Below are 20,170 nucleotides of genomic sequence, written 5' to 3'. Positions count from 1 at the left end.
TGTAAAGACTTCATCTGTTGACATGTTTAGGGCAGAAGCAAGTTGATATGGGAGAAGGCATCCTTTAGATATTTGAGGTCCAAGTTTTTTAGGGCTTTATAAGTCAGAGATAACACCTTGAATTGAACTCTGTAACAAATTGGCAACCAGTACAGTTCTTCTAAGACCAGTGTGATATGCATCCAGCTAGCAGTACCCATTAGAAGTCTTGCTGCCACATTCTGCACTAACTGCAGCTTCTGAACCATTTTCAAGGGCAACCCCACATAAAGTGCATTAAAATAGACCAATCTGGAGTTTACCAGAGCTTGGATTACTATAGCCCAGTGGTGGCGAAGCTATGGCACTCCAGATGTTCATGAACTACAATGCCCATCAGCCCCTGCCAGCATGGCCAATTGGCCATGAACATCTGGAGTGCCATAGCTTCGCCACCACGGCTATAGCCAAATTATCTCTGTTCAGAAGGGGCCACAACTGGTGAACCAACTGGAGTTGGGAATAGTTACTCTTGGCCACTCCCTCCACCTGAGCTTCAAATGTCATAGCAGAGTCCAGAAGCACCCCCAGATTTTGCATCTGCCCTTCCTGCACAATACAGCCCTATCAAGAACAGGATGGCCCCCCCCCCTCATGGACCCGAGACGTACAGACACCCATCACCTACTTCTTGTCTGGATTCAGCCTCAATTTATTGGCCCTCATCCAGACCATTGCTGCTTCCAAGCACCTGTCAAGAACGTTCACTGCTTCTCCTGATTCAGATGGTACAAAGAGAAAGAGCTGAGTGTCATCAGCATACTGATGGTGCGTTACTCCAAGTCTCCTGATAACTTCCTCCAAGCAGCTTCATGTAGATGTTAAACAGAATGGGAAATAAAATCAACCCCTGAAGGACCCCACAAGTGTCTCATGGTGTCAAGCAAGAGTCTCCCATGACAACTCTCTGGTACCAGCATTGAAGGTAGGAATGGAACCACTGGAAAGCAGTACCCCCAACTGCCAAGCACCATAGCCTTTCCAAGAGCATCAAAAGCCCCCAAGAGATCCAGGAGGACCAACAGGGTCGTATTGCCTTAATCTCTCTCCTGGGAAAGGTCATCATTCAGGATGATCAAGATGGTTTTAGGAAATTACTGGTTCAAGAATGCCATACTATATTTAAATACCGAATACACCAGGATTTTGGGTTTTCAAATGAGATCGTTAATGATTTTTATTTTAATCTAAAGCTCTCGCATAGTTTCCCACAGTTGCCTAGATATAGGGTAAAGGTAGTCCCCTGTGTCACATCATGACATTTACTAGGCAGACTATGTTTATAGGGTGATTTGCTACTGCCTTCCTTGGTCATTTACACTTTACCTCCAGCAAGCTGGGTACTCATTTTACCACCCTTGGAAGGTGCAAGTCTGCATCATACAACTGTAATACTGGGTTTCAGAGTGTGGTGCTGAAGCATTGCTACTCAGTCCCCTGGCCTTTGGCATAAAGGGTTCCACAAGAGGCAAGTTGATAGCTTAGGGGTTACTCTTGGGACTCAAAAAACAAGTGGCAGCAGTACCCAAGAACACCTTCCATCAGCTTTGGTTGGTGACCTAGCTGTGGTCCTTCAGGGACAGAAAAGATTGTGCCACTGAGGCATATGTCTTGACAACAGCTATATTAGATCACTGCAGTGTGATCTGCATAGGTCTGCCCTTGAAGCCTGTCTAGAAACTTCAGTTCATACAGAAAGCTGCAGCCAGAATGTTAACTGGAGTGAGCTGAAGGATAATATCACTCCAGTCTGCCTCCATCTACAATTGTTTGCAGTTTGTTTCTGGGCCCAATTCTAGGTGCTGGTAATGATCTTTAAAGCCATTTATCGCTTGGGACCAGCATACCATCTGCTCCCTTAGGGACCTTAAGCTGGGTTGAAAGGTGGGACAGAAAGGTGGAAAACAAATAAACGAACAAGCAAGTTTCTGTTTCCACTTGTGCATTGCTGGATCCAAGTCAATATCCTGAATTTTATGCACAATAACATTGCAATAATGCAACAGTTTAATTACAGAGAGTGCTACATGTATACCAGTACAGGTAGATAGATATAGATTTTTTTAATTAAGGGTTTTTTTTTTTAAAAAAAAATTATGACTACAAGACAGTAGCACCAAAGTAAACGCAGCCCCCATTGTGTGAAAACAAAACCATAGCAAGAATTGAAGAAAAACAGTATTAGCCTGTGGCATGTGGAATCTCTGCTGGTAATGCAAATGGACAATAATTATAACAGCAACACAACCACCATGCAAAATCCCTCCCATCTGGAAGCAGCGCATTATCTCTCTTCTATCCAGATATTATTGATACTGAAACGCAAAAGGAAATAAGATAATAATGATCAACTACTTTTCTTCCTTTTTAGCCTCACAACAACCTTTGTGAGGTACATGAGCCACAGAGACAGAGAGAATGATTGGCTCAATGCTACCAAAAGAGCTTAATGGCTGACTGACCCAATGTGTCCTCACCCCGTAGTCAGATGCACTAGCCATTACAACAACTATGTATAGCAGGGACAACAGGCATTAAAACCAAGAATATTCAAATAACTCAAGGCCCTTTAAAGCAAAATATGTAACACTGAAGTCAACTTTTTCATCTAAGAATGAAAAATTAAATACGTAACATCAGTTTTCAGAAATAACTGCCAGTCTAACATTAGTCTGAACTAAACTGGAAGAAAGAATTACTAAGACTAGAATTGGCAAACAAATCCTTCTATGCAACACCACAGGGAAAAATAAATAATCTTTAGCCTGGAAGTATGTCAGCAGCGGGACCTACAAAAAAAATCTTTATTGGAACATAATATTATTCATAAATAGTTTGAAAGCAAGGGCAAGAAGTCAGGTAGCTATGACAAAAATTATGATAACAAATTATTCAGGACGGTAGAAGTCAAGTGTTACCTGAATTGGTTGGGTCTGCCTCTTGGCAGAGTGGGGGATCTGACACCTGATACAGGGATCTGTTCCCCAAGAAAATTACTCAAAACCAAGATGTCAGCAAAAGAGATTACAATTTTATTAGAAGATCAAAATAAAAATAAACCCTCATTTTTAAGAAGCCTAATAAATAAAGGGGTGAGCAAGAGCAGGAATAAATTAGTGTATTGGGAGGGTGATAATTACCTTTTCAGAAGTGAAGAGGTCCAAGAGAGACGTGAGAAACAGCCTGCGTTTCTCGCACAGCGCGACACTGGGAACAAGGAGGTTATTCAAGAGCAAAGGACTGGCCTTTGGTGCTATAGTTATAGGAAAAATGGATCCCCTGGCAATGATAAGAGGGGTGATTTTTTGGGACAATTCAAAGATCCATTCCCAGGCATGGACAATGCCATTGGAAATAATTTGTTGAGATTTAATTGGGGAGAACTCATGATTTGATGAATTTTGGGCAGTGCTGATGAGATTAAAACAAAGAAACCTGGGAAGACTGACGACCCATCACAGTTGGATAGGGAGTTTCTAGGGTGAGGTTAATGTACAGGGCGGTGCAGGAGGTTTCTTGATGAGTTTAAGCTGCAGATCTTTGCAAGTTCATTGTAGGACTGGAGCCAGGTGCACTTTTGCAAAGCAGGGCTGTTGTTAACCAGATGAGAGTGGCTATGCCCTTAGGAGGAGCATTTGCAGAAGCTGTGCGTTACTAATTCTGGAAGGGGAAGAATGATGCCATGTGTCAGACAGACCCTCTTGATACCACCCTCTTGGTTCTGGGCTGGCATCCATTTTACCCTGGCTCTGTTTCCTCATATGATATCAAGGTTATATTTGACAGGGAACTATAGCTGATCCCAGCATATATGTTCCCCCACATTTGAGGATAGATTTGCCTGGTATTACAAGTACATGTTAAGAATGCTAAAAAGATTTATCTAAATTAGGCGAACATATTACTTTTTTGTTGTTTTTATATACATATTGAAAGCAGCCTTATACCAAGACAGACCATTTATCCATAAAGGTAGATCCCAATAGTAGCCATGGGGCAGCCCAATCCAGAGGCCCAGGATGGCCAGGATGGCACTGCTGTCACACCACCTTCAGAAAGCTTTTCAGCAGCATGGGGAAGAAAAAAAGAAAACCTCCCTTTCTGCCTCAGGAAAGTTCTCCATAGGGCTGCCTAGAAATATACTACCCAAAAGGGTGATGTAGGTTGGAGTCCAGTGTCGTGATGTATCTGCAGGCAAAGCTAGGGTGGCCTCTGGCCATGCCTCCTGAATGCCCCTGCTACGCTGGTGAGGCCAGAAGGGGTGCTGATCCAGCACTCAGCGATGCATCCGGGCATTCCAAGAGGCCATGGCAGTTGCCTGCAGACAAATTTGCCCCTTCGCTGGGGTAAGTGCCCCAGGGACAGTATTTCTGCCAGCATAAGGCCACCCCACCTTCAGGAGTCCCTTCGGTCCCCCAGCTCTGGATTGGGATGTCAGTCTGTCTGCAGCAATAGCAAGAGTGCAGTAGCACCTTAAAGACTAACAACATTTCTGCAGGGTATGAGCTTTCATGAGTCACAACTCACTTCTTCATTCTAAGAGTAAGACATAATGGGGAGTTTATAAATTTATGGGGAAGAGAATGAGAAGAGAATATTTCCCTCATCTATCATTTTATAACTCAGTGCCATTCAATTATATTCTCTAATGGTAATCTTAGGACAGATAAAACAATGTACTACTTCACACAGTACATTTAGAATTCACTGCCAGAAGAAACGGAGGCAACCACTGGATCAGGTGGTCTTTTGTAATGATGAGAAAAATACATGGAGAACAAGTCTATGAGTTGCTTTCACTTCTCAGAACCAAATGAAACCCACAGGATAAAAAACCTAGTAAAATTCTGGTTGTGAATGGCTGGAGATAAACAATACAGAATGCATGGTATTATCATTATGTGCTTAAAAGCTTCCAAAAAAATCTGGGCTGGGTACAACTGGAAAGAAATATCTAGATTAGATAGGCCCTGGTCCGACTTAGCAAGTTCAAGTTCTTCTTTATGTGAGATCCTAGTATCAATTACGCATTATTGGAAAAAAATTAAGCTATGGGGCCTGCTCTTAATCCTCAAGCCTGTGCAGAAGTACATGAGAAAGATACTGTGCAATACGGTATTATTGATGGGCTTTGCCAGTCTCAAGCAAACTCGACATTAGCTATGACATACAATGCCAACTTTTCAGTATTTCTACTCTGAGAGCTCCTCTGCTTTTCAGCGTTGCCATCTGCTTTACAAGGCCTTGAGCCAAAATGGCTGGTCAACTCCACCAACAGGAAAAGCTGTAGCTCATTTGTGCTCCACTCTTCTCATTGCTATGCTGCAGACGAAGGGCAAATTTATATACTCACCACAAATGAATATAAATCAACTCCAGTACGAGAAGAAGTCTGGAGGTTTTTAGGCCTGCATTAGAGTCCCAACTGACCAGCAAACAGATCTAATTGATCATCCTAGTGCTCTACTATGCCCTGGCACAGTTTTTTTTCTCCAGCAAAGCCTTTCAACAATGAAAGATAAATTTGAAACAGGCAAAAGAGGAAAACAAATCCCTACGACCGGACACAATATCCAGACTGATATCTCTGTGCACAGCCTACCTTAGGTTCAATGGATGACAAAGGAAGGTCATCGTCTTTGGAATGAGATAACTGGGGTTCATAATGCAAGGTGGACTCAGAAAGTTGGTCAGAAAGAGACATTTCCCTTTCTTCTTGCCTCTGCTCTGGAGCATCATTTGCAACGCCTAGGTCTTGTGGAAGCTGTTGTCCCAGTGCATGTGCTTTTGCCCTCTGCTGCAGAGTAAGCAGATGCTGTTGGTACCAATATTTCTGCTGTTCCTATAACAGAAAAGATTTGAGAAGGACAGTAGTTTCAAGAAGCTTATATCCTAGAATGAAGGCAGATTAACCCCTGAGAAAAGCAGAAAGAACTCAACTCTCAAATAGGATAGGTGTACCTTTTGAAAGGAAAGACTACAGCAATAAAGTTTTTAAGATAAAAATATAGATAACTACGTTCACCAAAATTTGAGTCCAGTAGCACCTTAAAGGCCACTGAAATTTTCCAGGGTACAAGCTTTTGTGAGTTAAAGTTCACTTTGTCCCATTTGCTGGTGTCATCCAGGCTCTGATTGTGGAAAGTGTGCATAGAAATTTTTGGTTTAAAATTACTTTGTCGTTGTATTTTGTACTGTTTTATCTGTTATGATCATCAACTTGGTGCCACATTGTTTGGCAGAGAAAGTGATACATACACTTCAAACAAATACATTTAAACAGATTTTTAAAAATTAGGCGCACAAAATTTGTTTTTGGAAGATGAGACAATACGGAATGCTTGTAAATGAAAGCACGCGGTGTTTGCTTTGCTAGCATCAACCGTAAATGAAACATATCAAAAGTTTTATAATATTTGGGGGCAGGGACTTATGCACGATTTAATCCAGTGCACATGTGACTTATCTGTTGCCCTCACCCACTAAGTACATATGTACTCTTCTAGAAAAAAATGCTCCTTTTTATAAAGTTTCTCACTTCTGACTGTACAAGGAGAGGCAACAATCACAGAAGGGATTGCACACACAAGTAGTGCCTACAGTGCTGCTTCAAGTTTTGACAGACTATGTCAGTGGTGGAGAACCTATGGCACACGTGCCAGAGGTGACACTCAGAGCCCTCTCTGTGGGCACGCACACACAGAGTTCATCACACACATCACACACATCTAGGCTGGCTTTGCTTCTGAGTAAACCCTCCTTGGGTCGTAATTCACCCGTTCGAAGCGTTGCACGGTTGCTTCACCAAGCTTACTCCCGAGTAAAGGGCGCCTCGGAGCAAACCGTTTTTTTCTAAACTGAAACCTCAGTATTCAGGATAAATTGCCATGTTGGCACTTTGCGATAAATAAGTGTGTTTTGGGTTGCAATTTGGGCACTCAGTCTCGAAAAGGTTCGCCATCACTGGACTATGTTGACAAGGGACTTTCAGCACCAGCATAGTTCTGGAAACTGGGCTCACATGTGAATTCTCACTGAAAGCCTTGACCCATCTGCTTGTTGACCACTGATTCAACAGATAAGAAAAAAAATCAAATGTCGAATTACATGTTGGCTCTGATGCACTAACTGAATATCATAAGCAGGGCTGGCTTACGGTCTCACAAAAACGATGACATGTGAAAATGCATTCTAGTTCTACTTTGTGCTCCCAACATCTGCTCCAACTCTTCCTACTTGTCAAAGGTCAAATGGTAAGACTGGCAGAAAAAACATCCTTAAAAGATACTGTCTCTTAAAACTAACCTGCCCTCTAAAAAACCCCTGAGGTTTTAGAATGTTTAGTCATTCTGTAAAACTGCCCACAGAGAGAGAAAATAATGACAACCGAAGAAACACTGAACAAACATTCATGGGATCCTACATTGCATTTATTGTGCATTCATGAGATCTGCATCAGAGAAAAATTATTTTCAGCTGATGAAGAAGTGCAGTTATGCTTTACCATGGGATCAAAATTTGCTTCTGAACTGATTAATATATCTCGAATTGGTCTGAACTGATGTATTAAACTTCAAGAGGATTATCAATTTAAAACAGTATTCATAAAGGGTGTAGGGATGACAAATGTATAGATTGGAAAGGCACAGAAAATCCTCCTGAGAAATCTAGTATGCTTATGAATTCCAAAAATATTACAAGAGTCGACATCAAATATAAAAAGAAGCAGTGCACTTTTTTTTGGGGGGGGGGGGTACGGAAATAAAGAATGATCTGTTGATCAGTGTACAGAAAAGCAGCAACATTAATTCCTATTTACAACATGTTACCATGCACGCCGTTTAAAAAGGAATCAGAACAAATGTGAAGGCTGAAGAATGGTATATAGAATGCAGAACTTTTTTCAAGAAAGTGGCCAGTAATTGAATGCAGTGATGACAGGAGAGTAGATAGCCTCATAAATTATTTTTTACAAAGCAAAACAATAAAGAACTGAAAAGTTATTTACTAAGACCAACAGCATTGATAAAAATTATAGTTCTTGTGATGGATATAGAGAAATGGCACAAAATGATATGTTTGGTTGATACAAGAGACTGGTAATGAATTGGAATGAGACATAATAGTAGTCAACAGGTTTGATAAAAACAGAAGATTCAGGTATCTTGACTAATTGTTTGGCTTCCTCCAGTTTCTATGTTTTTTTGCTTCAGTAGAATGTCTGAGGCTAAGCACTGTAATATAGTACCGTATATACTCGTGTATAAGTCGACCCGCATATAAGTCGAGGCACCCAATTTTACCACAAAAAAACTGGGAAAACTTATTGACTCGCGTATAAGTTGAGGGTGGGAAATGCAACATCAATTGAGGCATCAGTAGGTTAAATGTTTTTGAATATTTATTTTAAAAAAACAGTAAACTGGCTCTGTAAGTGGAAAAGAGGGTCAACAAGAACAATATGGTATCAACAATAACTTTAAAAGTACAAAAACCTTAGCTCAACCAGCAACCAAGCTAAAACACAAGAGTTAAAATCCTTCAGAACTGGATTCCTCCTCATCATCTGTATGTACAAATGTAACCCAACTTAGATTTTAAGAGGGATATTATCAGAAATGAAAAATCTACTATTAGCTTCCATTGTAAACAATGGGGGATGGGGCATCCCCTTTGGGGGTCAATAACTTTGGATCCCCTGACCCAAACTTCACCAAACCTGGCTGGTATCATAAAGAGACTCTCCTGATGAGACCAGCCAGGTTTGGTGAAGTTTGGTTCAGAGGGTCCAAAGTTATGGACCCTCAAAAGGGTAGCCCCATCTACTAATAGCGCCCATTGAAAACAATGGGGAATGGGGGCACCTCCTTTGGGGGTCCATAACTTTGGACCCCCTGAACCAAACTTTACCAAACTTGGCTGGTATCATCAGGAGAGTCTTCTGAGGGTACCCTGAAATTTTGGTGCATCTAGCATAAAAACTGCGCCCCCTGCTGGCCGGCAAAGTAAAAACACACAAAAAATTAATGACCCGCATATAAGTCGAGGGGAGCTTTTTCAGCATTAAAAATGTGCTGAAAAATTCGACTTATACATGAGTATATACGGTAAAACATATTTGGCAGCATTGTAGGAAATAAGTGCTATACATTAGAATTGTATTTATACAGACAGGAAGTTGATTGAATACAGCTTATTTCATACCAACCCCAGGTGGAGAAAAATGTTTGATAACTTGAAGGTTTAATCATACATGACTATAAGGTATTCTATCAAGCAAATAAAGTTGCTCTTTATTATTGGAGTGTAAGGAATAGTTCTAAAGTTACATACGATTCCTATACAGAATTATACAAGCTGTATTTGATATTTAAAGTTTTCACTATCAAAAGTTTTTACTAGAACCTGACAAAGTACCAAATCCTTTTCAGTGTCCAAAAATATAATTATTCCCTATTTGTAGTACCATAAGATCCCTTTTGCAAAATAAGAAAGGATAAATCCTTTCACTATTCAGCAAAATGTTTACCATCTGTTTTCTGAATAAATCAGAACAGAAATGACAAAGTAACAGACTTCCCTCTGTGATACACGTCTGAAGATGCCAGCCACAGATGCCGGCGAAACGTTAGGAACAAGATCCACCAGACCATGGTCAAACAGCCTGGAAAACCCACCACAACCAGAAATGACAAAGGTTCTAAAGGAAGAAGGGCAAGGTGTAAACTTTTAAAAATATATAAAAACATAATTTGTCATTGTTTTCTTTCGAATTTAAAATATTTTAAAGCAGGTCAAATTATAAGCGTTCAGAAAAAGAAGGGTCTATTCTATTCTCAAAAATACTTCTGCAAAACTGATTGCAGTGAAGTAGACAATATGTGGTCTCTAAAGTAATTTGAGGCCCTAACCTGGGTAGTCTATACTAGCCTCATGTCAGATATCGGAAGCTACGCAGTTGACCTGGCAAGTATTTGGATGGAAGACCTCCAAGGAATACCAGGGTTGTGACATGGAGGCAGGTGATGGCAAACCACCTCTGAACGATTCTTGCCTTGAAAACCCCACCAGGGGTTGCCATAAGTCAAATGTGACTTGACCAGGGGGAGAGGCTATTTGATGTGACCTGAGCATTACTATTTCAAATCCTCATAATTTCAGAAAAAAGCAAAAATGTTATGGGGAAAGGTCAGATCGTATTCCCCCAGAGCCATACACACTCTAGCTTCAAATATTATGAAAATAAACATTACAAGGCTTGTTCTTTTTAAAAGGGCAACATTAATTCTGGTGAGATTGTAATCTAAAGATTACACTGTTTGTTTTGAGATATACAGTTTACAACTAGCTGGTTATTTGCTTATATCTAGATAACTGATTATGACCTATTTAGACTCTTCCTCAACTGTTTGTCTTTTTGTTCACTGCTTTGGATTGATGGACAACAACTTCCCCTTTTATTCAATTGCACAACTTTCTGCTTGTGAAAGGTTCTAAGAGCTCTGACCCCAATTCTCTTATTCTGCTGTCACACGATTCCAAGTCAGGAAAGTACATACAGCACAAAATTCTACTAACATGTTCATTTAATGAGGCATAAATCTGACATAGAAAACAAAAATCTGATATGAAGACCATGGAATCTGACATATAGACTATGGAAGAACATTTTAACTAACCAAGTTATTCCATCAGAGACTTAAGAATACCCTTCCTCAAACAGCTATATTCAAATAGACAGACTGAAAAGTGGTGGAATAAACATTTATTCAAGAATTCAGCTGTCATTTAAGGCCTAAAAAGGCATTTATTCTTTCACTTGAAGATCTAAGAGTAACATTGTTTTTTACCTTTGACTTCACATGCATGAACTTCTAATTCCATTTAAGAGTTCTTGTATAAACTCCTACCAATTTCCCTAGTTTGCAACACACAATATCCCTATCTGGTAAAACAAGAGCAGAAGATGAAGAGTTTGGATTTATATCCCATCTTTCTCTCCTGTAAGGAGACTCAAGGTGGCTTACAAGCTCCTTTCCCTTCCTCTCCCCACAACAGACAACTTGTGAGGTAGGTGGAGCTGAGACAGTTCCGAAGAACTGTGAATAGCCCAAGGTCACCCAGCAGGAATGTAGGAGTGTGGACACATATCTGGTTCACCAGATAAGCCTCTGCCACTCAGGTGACAGTATGACAGTATTTTTGGCAAGATTTTCATGGAAGTTTTAGGTTCCACAAACATCTCCCATGAAATTTTAAAACCTACCACATTGGACACATCACCTTTGCCAAGTTATAATGTAGCCAGAGGGACAATTATTTTGTTTTTAATATAGTTTTGATAGACATATGGTGTTAGTAGAATTTAGGTTTTTTTCTGGTTTTCTGTAAAAGGTTTTCCTTCCTGCTGTAAAATGTATTACTCCCTGAAGCCATTGTCTTAAGTCACAAGCTTGCTGAAACAAAAGATTAGATTATGCTAAAGATGGACCCAGAGAAACAGGATGCAGACAGTTAATGAATCAGGCAAACCCCTTTTGGATTTTGACATAGTCCCGAGTAAGGAAAAACCATCAGCCGATGGCAGAATCTATGTTAAGTAATTTCCTCCTAGTTGGGGAAAAATCACTAAAGAATAGTTTAATCCCCCAGCCGTACTAAAAAGTCTCTCCCAAAATTGTAAGTTTCAAAACAAAACATTAACAGCCAGATACAGGGCGGAACGTCAAGGTGAATATGAATAAGAGCCAGCAGGCAAACATCTGTGTTATCACAAGGACAACTATTCGGAGGTGTTTCCTCACCAAAGAGAAGACCTGGACGTCTCAGGAGAAGAAGCTTAATGGTCCTGTATTATTATTGTATAACTCAGTCTATGATGTAACTTCTGAAATTACTATAAGAAGTCTGTATTTTTCTGTGTTCAGGGCACTTTTGCCAGGCTTGGCCTTGCGCCTTGCCTGGTGCTCGCTGTGCATTGCGCCCGCATGCCAGTGTGCCACCGAGCTGCTGCTGACTTCACTTTTTACTAAACGAAACTCTGTTCAACCGCATTAAAACTTTATTTTATTTTTAATTTGAATTTTGTGGCTTCAATTTTATTGCTGCCCTTGCTGCAGTAACAATCACAGCACAATCATCATTCTTAACTTATTAGGTTTTACTTTGTTGGGGTAATTTTAAATTGCAGAGGTAGGGAAAGCAAATTGTGGTTTTATAGGATATCATTACCTTATTCATTTATTTATTACATTTATACCTTACCCATTCCTCAACCAGAGGGGTTCAGGGCAGCTTATAAAAAGTACAGTAAAACTTTACAATAAAACTGATAACAATGCTAAAACCAAAACTTAAATTTCCACAGTATCCAAATTCCAAAAACACCCAGACCCACACTATACACCTTCCCCCATCTCAACACAGTCCTTCTATCAGAGAATGGGGGAAAAGAGAGAAAAAATAGAGGAAGTGGGGATGCACAATTAAATTAAATGTGCATGCCAGTTTCTCCAGTTTCTCCAAATTACAGGCATTACTAGCCAAAAAAATGGAATGAAAGCCATTGCCTGCAAGGTTCAGTTCAGCATTTGCCAGATCATGTCCAGAAATAACTAGTTCTCAATCTTTGTATTTTGAGACACGAAATGGATTACAAATACCTGGTTTTGATTTTCCCAAATGCTACAGCTTTTTTCCTTCAAATTATATAGTAAATTTTGTTAGTCAAGTGACATTGCTCAACAAACATCAAAGAAATCATTCTCTAGGATCCCAATATAAAAGGCACTATATTATAGTAGATTAAATTCTCAATTGCACTTTGATTGGACAAAGTTGTTAACAGATCAGGGCAATATAATATGTGCTAGCCAAATATGCTTATGACATTGCCAGAAAGCTTAACCAGGTAAAAGCTTTATTCAGCAGGTAGCAGGTAAGGTACTCAAAAGTTACTCTTCTTATAATAGCCCATCTTAACAAAATAGTACCAAAGAAGGTACAGGTAAGCTGAATGGTTTCCATGCCCAGTTCAGAATCTTTACCAAATCTCCATCTTGGATTAACTCATTTAGCAACCTAGGACAGACCACTACAATAAGAACAAACTTAAAAGAAAAATGACAGGACAACACTTGCACAGTTTCTCACCTACACAGTTCCTTATTAAAACCCCTTCAAAGTAGCACTGACGATCTGCAGCTCATTAGACAATGAATCTTCTCTTGATGGTAGATCATTATGAAGGTAAAGGACCCTATGCAAGTACTGGGTCATTACAGACCCATGGGATGACGTCACATCACGACATTTAGGTCCTGGTTGCCCATAAACAGATTTTATAACAGTGTATCACTTAACATAGACATAAGTACAGGGTCCAGATCCTGCAACAAGCCCAGATGCCACCATGTCTCCTTAGGCAACATTACTGTTTAATTGTTTCAGCTCATAATAACATAGGAGAGAGTCAAGAAATTCTGTATAATTTCCAGAGAATTAACAGATTCCAAAACAACAACTGTACAAAACTTTAGCAATAGAACTGCAAACAATGGGTTGTATTGTACCACTTTGCTTTTCTACTTCTGGCATGTCCCATCAACACAAGGCCTTTATTTGTTTACTTACTAACTTTTAAACCATGATTCCCTCCCCAATCGGGATTCGAAGTGGCTTATATAATTCTCTCCTCCTCCATTTATCCTCACAACATTCCCCCGAGTAGAGATGCCAGGCTTAGCATGGCAACCAACGGGAAGGCTTGAGGTGGGGATTTCACCATGTCACTTTGCAGATTTCAAAGCAGATTTGGGAAGAATTAGGAAATATGCTCTCAAAGAAATACAAAAACACTTCCAAAAGGAAGGGTGTTTTTTGGAAGAGCTCAGGTCTCATTTGCAAAGCTGAGGACACCTTCTAATCCCCTGGTAAGCACAGAGATATCAAAGCACCACATTCATTACAGGTAGCAGAAGTGATGGCACAATAGAACGATGCCAAAGTGCTAAGAGAACAAGATAAACACCACTGGGATTACACTGCCCTTTGCTATTCCTTTAAGGCAAACTACTCACAGCCAGTGCCAATGTTAAACAAAAGTGAGTGGTGTAGCATTTGCCATAATCGTGCAAGAAAGTATCAATGTGAGTTTATAGTATCTTTCATGGGATTATCTGGAAATAAGCAAAAATAATGATGCTGTTCTCTCATCAATTACATCCAGACTAGACTATTGTAACTCGCTCTACGCGGGCCTTCCCTTGCGTTTGATCCGGAGACTAAAGCTGGTCCAGCATGCGGCGGCGCGTTTGCTTGCAGGTAGCGCCACCTGGGCACACATTCAACCTATACTACGTCAGCAGCACAGGCTTCCTGTGGAATTCCGGATCATCTTCAAGGTGCTGGTACTGACCTTTAAGGCTTTACGGGGCCTGGGACCATCGTATCTTCGAGACCGCATCACCCCATATGTCCCTGCACGGCCTCTTTGATCTGTAGAGGCCAATCTACTGGTGGTCCCTGGCCCTTTGGTGATACGGCTGGCCTCCACACGGGCCAGAGCATTTACGGCTCTGGCCCCGGCCTGGTGGAACGCTCTCCCACCAACTGTTCGGGCCCTGCGGGACCTCGCTGAGTTCCGCAGGGCCTGTAAGACGGAGTTGTTCCGCTGGGCCTTTGGAGGAACCCCCTGGTTCCGCTGGGCCTTTGGAGGAACCGCTGAAGGTGCCCCCCCCCTTCTTTGGCCCTGACATCTGGGCCAACTGTCATCTTAGACCCGCCATTGCTCCCTTTTGGAGGGGGAGGGAGTTTTTAGAATTGGAGCTCTGGACGCCATCGCCCCCCCCTTAAGGGAGGGGTGAGAACTAGAGTAGTAGATTGAAGAACGCTAATCATTTTATTGTAATTTATTATATTTACTAGATATGTTTTTTAAGATTGTCGCTGCTTTTAAATGTTTTAATTGCCTATATTGTTTTCTTTTGTGTTGTACACCGCCCAGAGCCCTCCGGGGATGGGGCGGTATAGAAGTCCAATAAATAAATAAATAAATAAATAAAATATGATCTGCAAGACATTAATGAAATGTATATTGGGCCCCAAAGTCTGAAACGCCTAGATTATATATACTACATGTATAGCAAAGAATACTAATAGAAAAACATAAACGCTCTTCCAGAGAAATACTGGAACAAAAATGAAGTAGTTTTGACACTGCTGCCCCACCCCCCGCTTCATTATTTAATCCCTAAAATTAGGCTCACTAGAGCTAGTACACATCTACTGCGTCTTCCCCTCTCATCCAAACTCCCTGTCAACTCTGATCTATCATTTAAATGCCCAAACAAATAAATAACAATGTTTTCACCCCAGGTTGATGTATACGTGGCCAAATGACAACTTTAGGGTCAGTGATGAAAAATGCTCCCCAGAAACTATCTGGTCAAGCTACCAAGTTTTCTGCCAAATTAAAAGTCCAGATTATTTCCAATAAATTGCTGATGAACAAATTTAACAGTCTAAAAATCAATAAATGTTATTCAAATAACTACTGTCCCCTAAAACCATAAAAATATTCAGCTGCTTAGCAAGAATATAGTCATATATTTCAGTGACTAAAGCAAGTGTCTGCTTCTTTTCGAAGCAAAATAATCTACTTTTTCATATTTCCACATTAGTTTGGACAGAGGTTAGTGAAAACAGGAGGCATGCGCACATCTGAATATCTTTGGGTCTACTGACTCTAAACTAGCCATATGTTGGGTGAGGAAGTATAGAAACCCAAAATGTCCTGAGCTCCCTTCAGCACGAAGGTGTGACTGATATTTAAGAATACTTTTCTCTTAAATACCCAGATATTAATTTTCAAAGGTTGTAAACCTAAACAAATCCCATTGCCTACAGTGGGTCTTATTTCTAAATAACCATGCTTAGGTTTGGGGACAGACAGATGACAAAGTAAAAGCCTATTACTGCAGAATCTCAAATAAATGGATACTGGCAGGAATGTGGGATGGAAAATTTAAACGTGTGTGCCCTTCTCAGGAAGGAAAGCACTTTCCACAAAAAACTTCATTGTAAAAAATAATGTGAACACTTGAAATAGTTACATGTGACCCATGCATCTTTTTAGCACACAATGTATCTGCACAGCAACAATCATCACACATGCTGATCTAAAATGTGGATTCATTTATTTCCTGAACTGAACTGATTTTTTATTTTAGAGAGAAAGCAGGAGCAACAATTTAACCTAATAATCGAATTGTGAACTTTCAGACTCCACAATGATTTCAAGTCAAGTGCCTCCCACCTACATGGAGTCTTAACTGAACTCTCTCCAAAAGATAGATCATACCACTTCTGGAAGTTTATTATCTGACCCCCTTGTCTAGTTATTTTGCAGTCTAAAGATGACAAATACACTTCATTCTTACCTGGGGCGTCATTGTGGAGAGGTCTGCACGGGAGGTACTTTGCAGTCGCTCACCCTTGTTATCAGTGTGCTTACTACTGCCCTGTCTGAACTCCTGAGGTTCAGGGGCAGGCTGTGACACCTGGGACGAGGTGAAGCGAGATTCAGACTGGGAGATCGAAGGAGCCTTGGACTGAACCGACTGGGAGGATGCTGGCTGGGAAGTGGTTTGGTAAGACTGTGTCAGGTAAGGCTGGGAAACTGCTGCGGGAGAAGATTCGGAGAAAGTCTGTTCTGCAAAGGCCTGGGAACGGTCCTGGTATGACTGAGGGGGCGGCGGACTGCGGGTCTGTGAGGGCAGAAGTTGGGAGGGGCGAAGGCAAGAGTCATCCTGAAGAGGGGGCAGGTAAGACGAGCCCGGAGACTGGGGCGGGGAGGACAAGTCCATATCCATGTCCATGCCGGGACTGGCCGAGGCCGGTACGCTGTCCCATTCCTGAAGAGGTTCAGGCGGCTCCACACTCTCCTCTGATCGGGGCAAAGGGGGCATTGGGGGGTTGCGGATCGGCGGGTCGCGAGGAGGTGGCGGGGGCGGCGGGTCGCGGTGCTTAAACTGCTTCTGGTAAGTGCGTGTGGGGGGTGGACCGGTTGGGACAGGAGGCTGCCAGGAGGTGGTAGGGGCCGAGGCTCCGGGGAGGGGAGGCGGCGGCAGGCTGGGCGGAGGTCCCGGAGGCGGAGGGGGGCCCCCCAGCAGCACAGACTGCAGCTGCTTCTGGTGCATTTGCTGGAGCTGCTGCAGCTGGGCCAGGTGCTGCTCCTGCAGGCTCAGAAAGCCCGACGTGCCGCTCACTGGAGATGCGGAGGAAGCCGCCGAGGAGGCCGCGTAAGGTGGCGGCACCACCGGGACCTGCGGCGGCAGGCCGGCGGACATCACGGCCGGCGGAGGCCCGGGCAACGGAGGAGGCGGCATCATCGTGGGCGGCGGATAGGCCCCTGGGGCCGCCCCGTACAGACCCCACGTCGGAAACATGGGGCCGGGGAGAGAAGGTCAGTGGGTGCCGCCAGAAGAGATCGCAGGTCTTCCTCCCACAGGCCGCAAGAGCGACGGTCGGCAACTGGAGCGCGTGCGGAAGGGCCTGGACCGCCAAAGCCATAGAGTGCAATTTCCGAAACAGCCAGAACGTTTCCGGATCGGCGCAAGAGCTACAGCGCCCCCTGTGGTTGGAAAGAAAAGAACGCTCGTCTTATTGCAGCGACGCGGAGCATCTCTAGACCGCCTCCCGCCTGTCAATCCGTTTTTTGTTTTATACCATTTGTGGCACAAAGACTCGGTCCAGTTCATTTTGAGGGACGGCCTCTTTTAAGAGGGCACTTGTCCCCGGCTCTTTAATTGTTGTATTAAGGAATGCACACATTTAAAGTTGCTGCCCTATTAACTAGGGCATATTTCTAGATAGGCAGTGTTTTGAAGATACAAAACATCATTGTTCTAGTGATTTGCTCATATTTAAAATCTGCTTATTATAAATATGGGGAAACCTCCCTTGCACCCCGAAACACTTCCTTCAAACGTCTAACTCTATTACTATTCCCATCCTATATTTCCATTTCCTGGAAACTTCTTCCTCTCTTCTCATTCACAAGACCTAAAGGCAAGTAAAGTTATTAAACTGTTCATTTGTATGGTTTAGAATGAAAAATATTTTTAAAATTCAAGAAGAAATAAAAAACATGGCCCTAATTCTGTATGCTGCAATCTGGGTGTTGAAAGTCATGCTGCAGAGGAGCGTGGGACCCGGTGATGCTTTTTTTTGTTTGTGCAGGGACGATTCACTTTTCTCAGGGCAGCGCACTGAGGGCTCCGCTTGCTAGGCAGCCTTGCCCTCTGCCCGCTTCGCTGGCTGCCCCCTCACCTTTCCACCGGCACGGATCAGAGGAAGCCATTGGAGCGAACCCAGCAGATTACTTGGTTTTGCAGGGAGAGCTCCTCCGAGCAAGATCTGGACTTTTTCGCAGGGCAGGAGGTCTCCCTGCAAAACTGAGTTCATGGATCTTGCTTAGCGCCACGAGCCTAGGACCTTGCAAGATCTCTTTTCCCTGTCCTGGCCTCCCAGACACTAAAAGCCCCATTGCTCTCTCTCCCAGGGGAGGGAGGCAGGGGGCCCTTAACAAACGGTTCATCCCAATTGGGGAGAAACACCTGAATCCCACCACTGTGCCTAGGCTGCCGCTTTTTAACCCTACCCCAAAGTTTTAGTTTGATCCCAAAAGTTACATGCCAAGAAAAGCATGCCAGCCTACAGTCTCCCAAGCATTGTGGGGGAGAGGGGGTACTTGTGGGGGGTAGATGATACTTACAGCAAATCAGGTCGACTCGAGGACCTCCCCGAAGTACAGCCCCAGTTGGCAGAGTGCCTTGTGCACAGCCAGCCTGTGCAGCGTGACTCCCAATGCGTCTGCCGGCAGCAGCTTCTGGTGGGGCGAGAGGGGAAGGGGGAGATGATGGCACACGTGCCCACAGAGAAGGCTCTGAGTGCCGCCTCTGGCACCCATGCCACAGGTTCGACACCATGGCCTTAGGTCTTTGGAAGGAAAGGGCCCTTCGGTTGGCCTCCACCAGAGATGACTTTTGCACGACTTAACATTTCTTAATTTTCCTTGCATGCTCTCAGTGTGACTCACTGTCATTTTCATATCATTTTCATTTTTCATTGCTGGCCCCCTGGTAAGATGTACGCTTGTACAAGGATCAAAATGGGGGTCCCCCTATGAGGAGAGTTGCAGGGTATCGTATGCTGCAACAACAAACTGCACATTTATCTCAGATAAGTTCTGGAAAGAAATTCAAGGGCATGTAATTCCATAGGTCTGCTGCCATGTAGCCAGTATATTTTCAGTGCAATCCTATGGAAAGTTACTTCAGTAGAAGCCACTGAAGCCAATGGGCTTGGACTGGAGTAACTCTCTATAGGACTACTGTTAATGTTTAGTGAACCTTTAAGAATAAGTGCTTGTTAGTTGGTATGGTGCAGCAATATATCATGTGACAGACACTGTTTCTTCCTTGGCATTGGGTATTTCCTTTTCCTTGTGTTATTACTTGCCGTGATGATTTTTTTTTCTCCATCTTCAAAAGCTATTTATATTTTTAACACTGGAGAAGAAGCTCAAGACTTTTCACCGGATTTTTCTTAGAAGCTTCACTTCTTTATGTTAAGCCCTAATTATCTTACTGTTTCTAATTCAGCATATATTTCACAGGAACTGTAAATTTGTCCGCACATTGAGATCTTTTATTGCATGTTGAAGTTGTGAATAAAGTTTCATTTATGACGAAGAGCTGTGTTGACGGTCTTGCAAAGAAGATCATACCTTGAGTCAAAGGATAATAGGAGCTGTCTCACACTATCCACATCCACGACTGCCAACCCCCATGTGGTGGCTGGAGATTTTCCACTATTACAACTGATCTCCGGGCAACAGAAATCAGTTCGTCTGGAGAAAATGGCTGCTTTTGAAGGTGGACTCTATTGCATTACACCCCATTGAAGACCTCCCTTCCCAAAGTTCCACCTCCCGAATCTCAAGTATTCCCCAACCTGGAGCTGGCAACACTATCCACATCCCTTACTCAACACTATTTGAAGGTGCATAGTATCATAGAGTTGGAAGGGATCAATACAGGCCATCTAGTCTAACCCCCTGTACTATGCA

At 42.5% G+C, this 20,170-nt stretch overlaps 1 protein-coding gene across 1 annotated transcript in view; it reads right to left on the bottom strand.

The window, feature by feature from the left end:
* YLPM1 (YLP motif containing 1) overlaps positions 1-17,596 on the bottom strand; it is a 68,286-nt gene extending 50,690 nt beyond the window's left edge. The window contains exons 1-2 of the mRNA XM_048484922.1: positions 16,479-17,596; positions 5,642-5,881 (exon numbers count right to left, since the gene is read on the bottom strand). Of these exons, the coding sequence (XP_048340879.1) occupies positions 5,642-5,881; positions 16,479-17,486 (1,248 nt within the window). The 5' untranslated portion in view covers positions 17,487-17,596. The remainder of the gene's footprint in view (positions 1-5,641; positions 5,882-16,478) is intronic.
* Positions 17,597-20,170: the final 2,574 nt, after the last annotated feature.

The sequence above is a fragment of the Sphaerodactylus townsendi genome, linkage group LG02 (genome assembly GCF_021028975.2).
Source record: "Sphaerodactylus townsendi isolate TG3544 linkage group LG02, MPM_Stown_v2.3, whole genome shotgun sequence".
NCBI lineage: Eukaryota > Metazoa > Chordata > Lepidosauria > Squamata > Sphaerodactylidae > Sphaerodactylus > Sphaerodactylus townsendi.
This window is presented reverse-complemented; position numbering and strand designations above follow the sequence as displayed.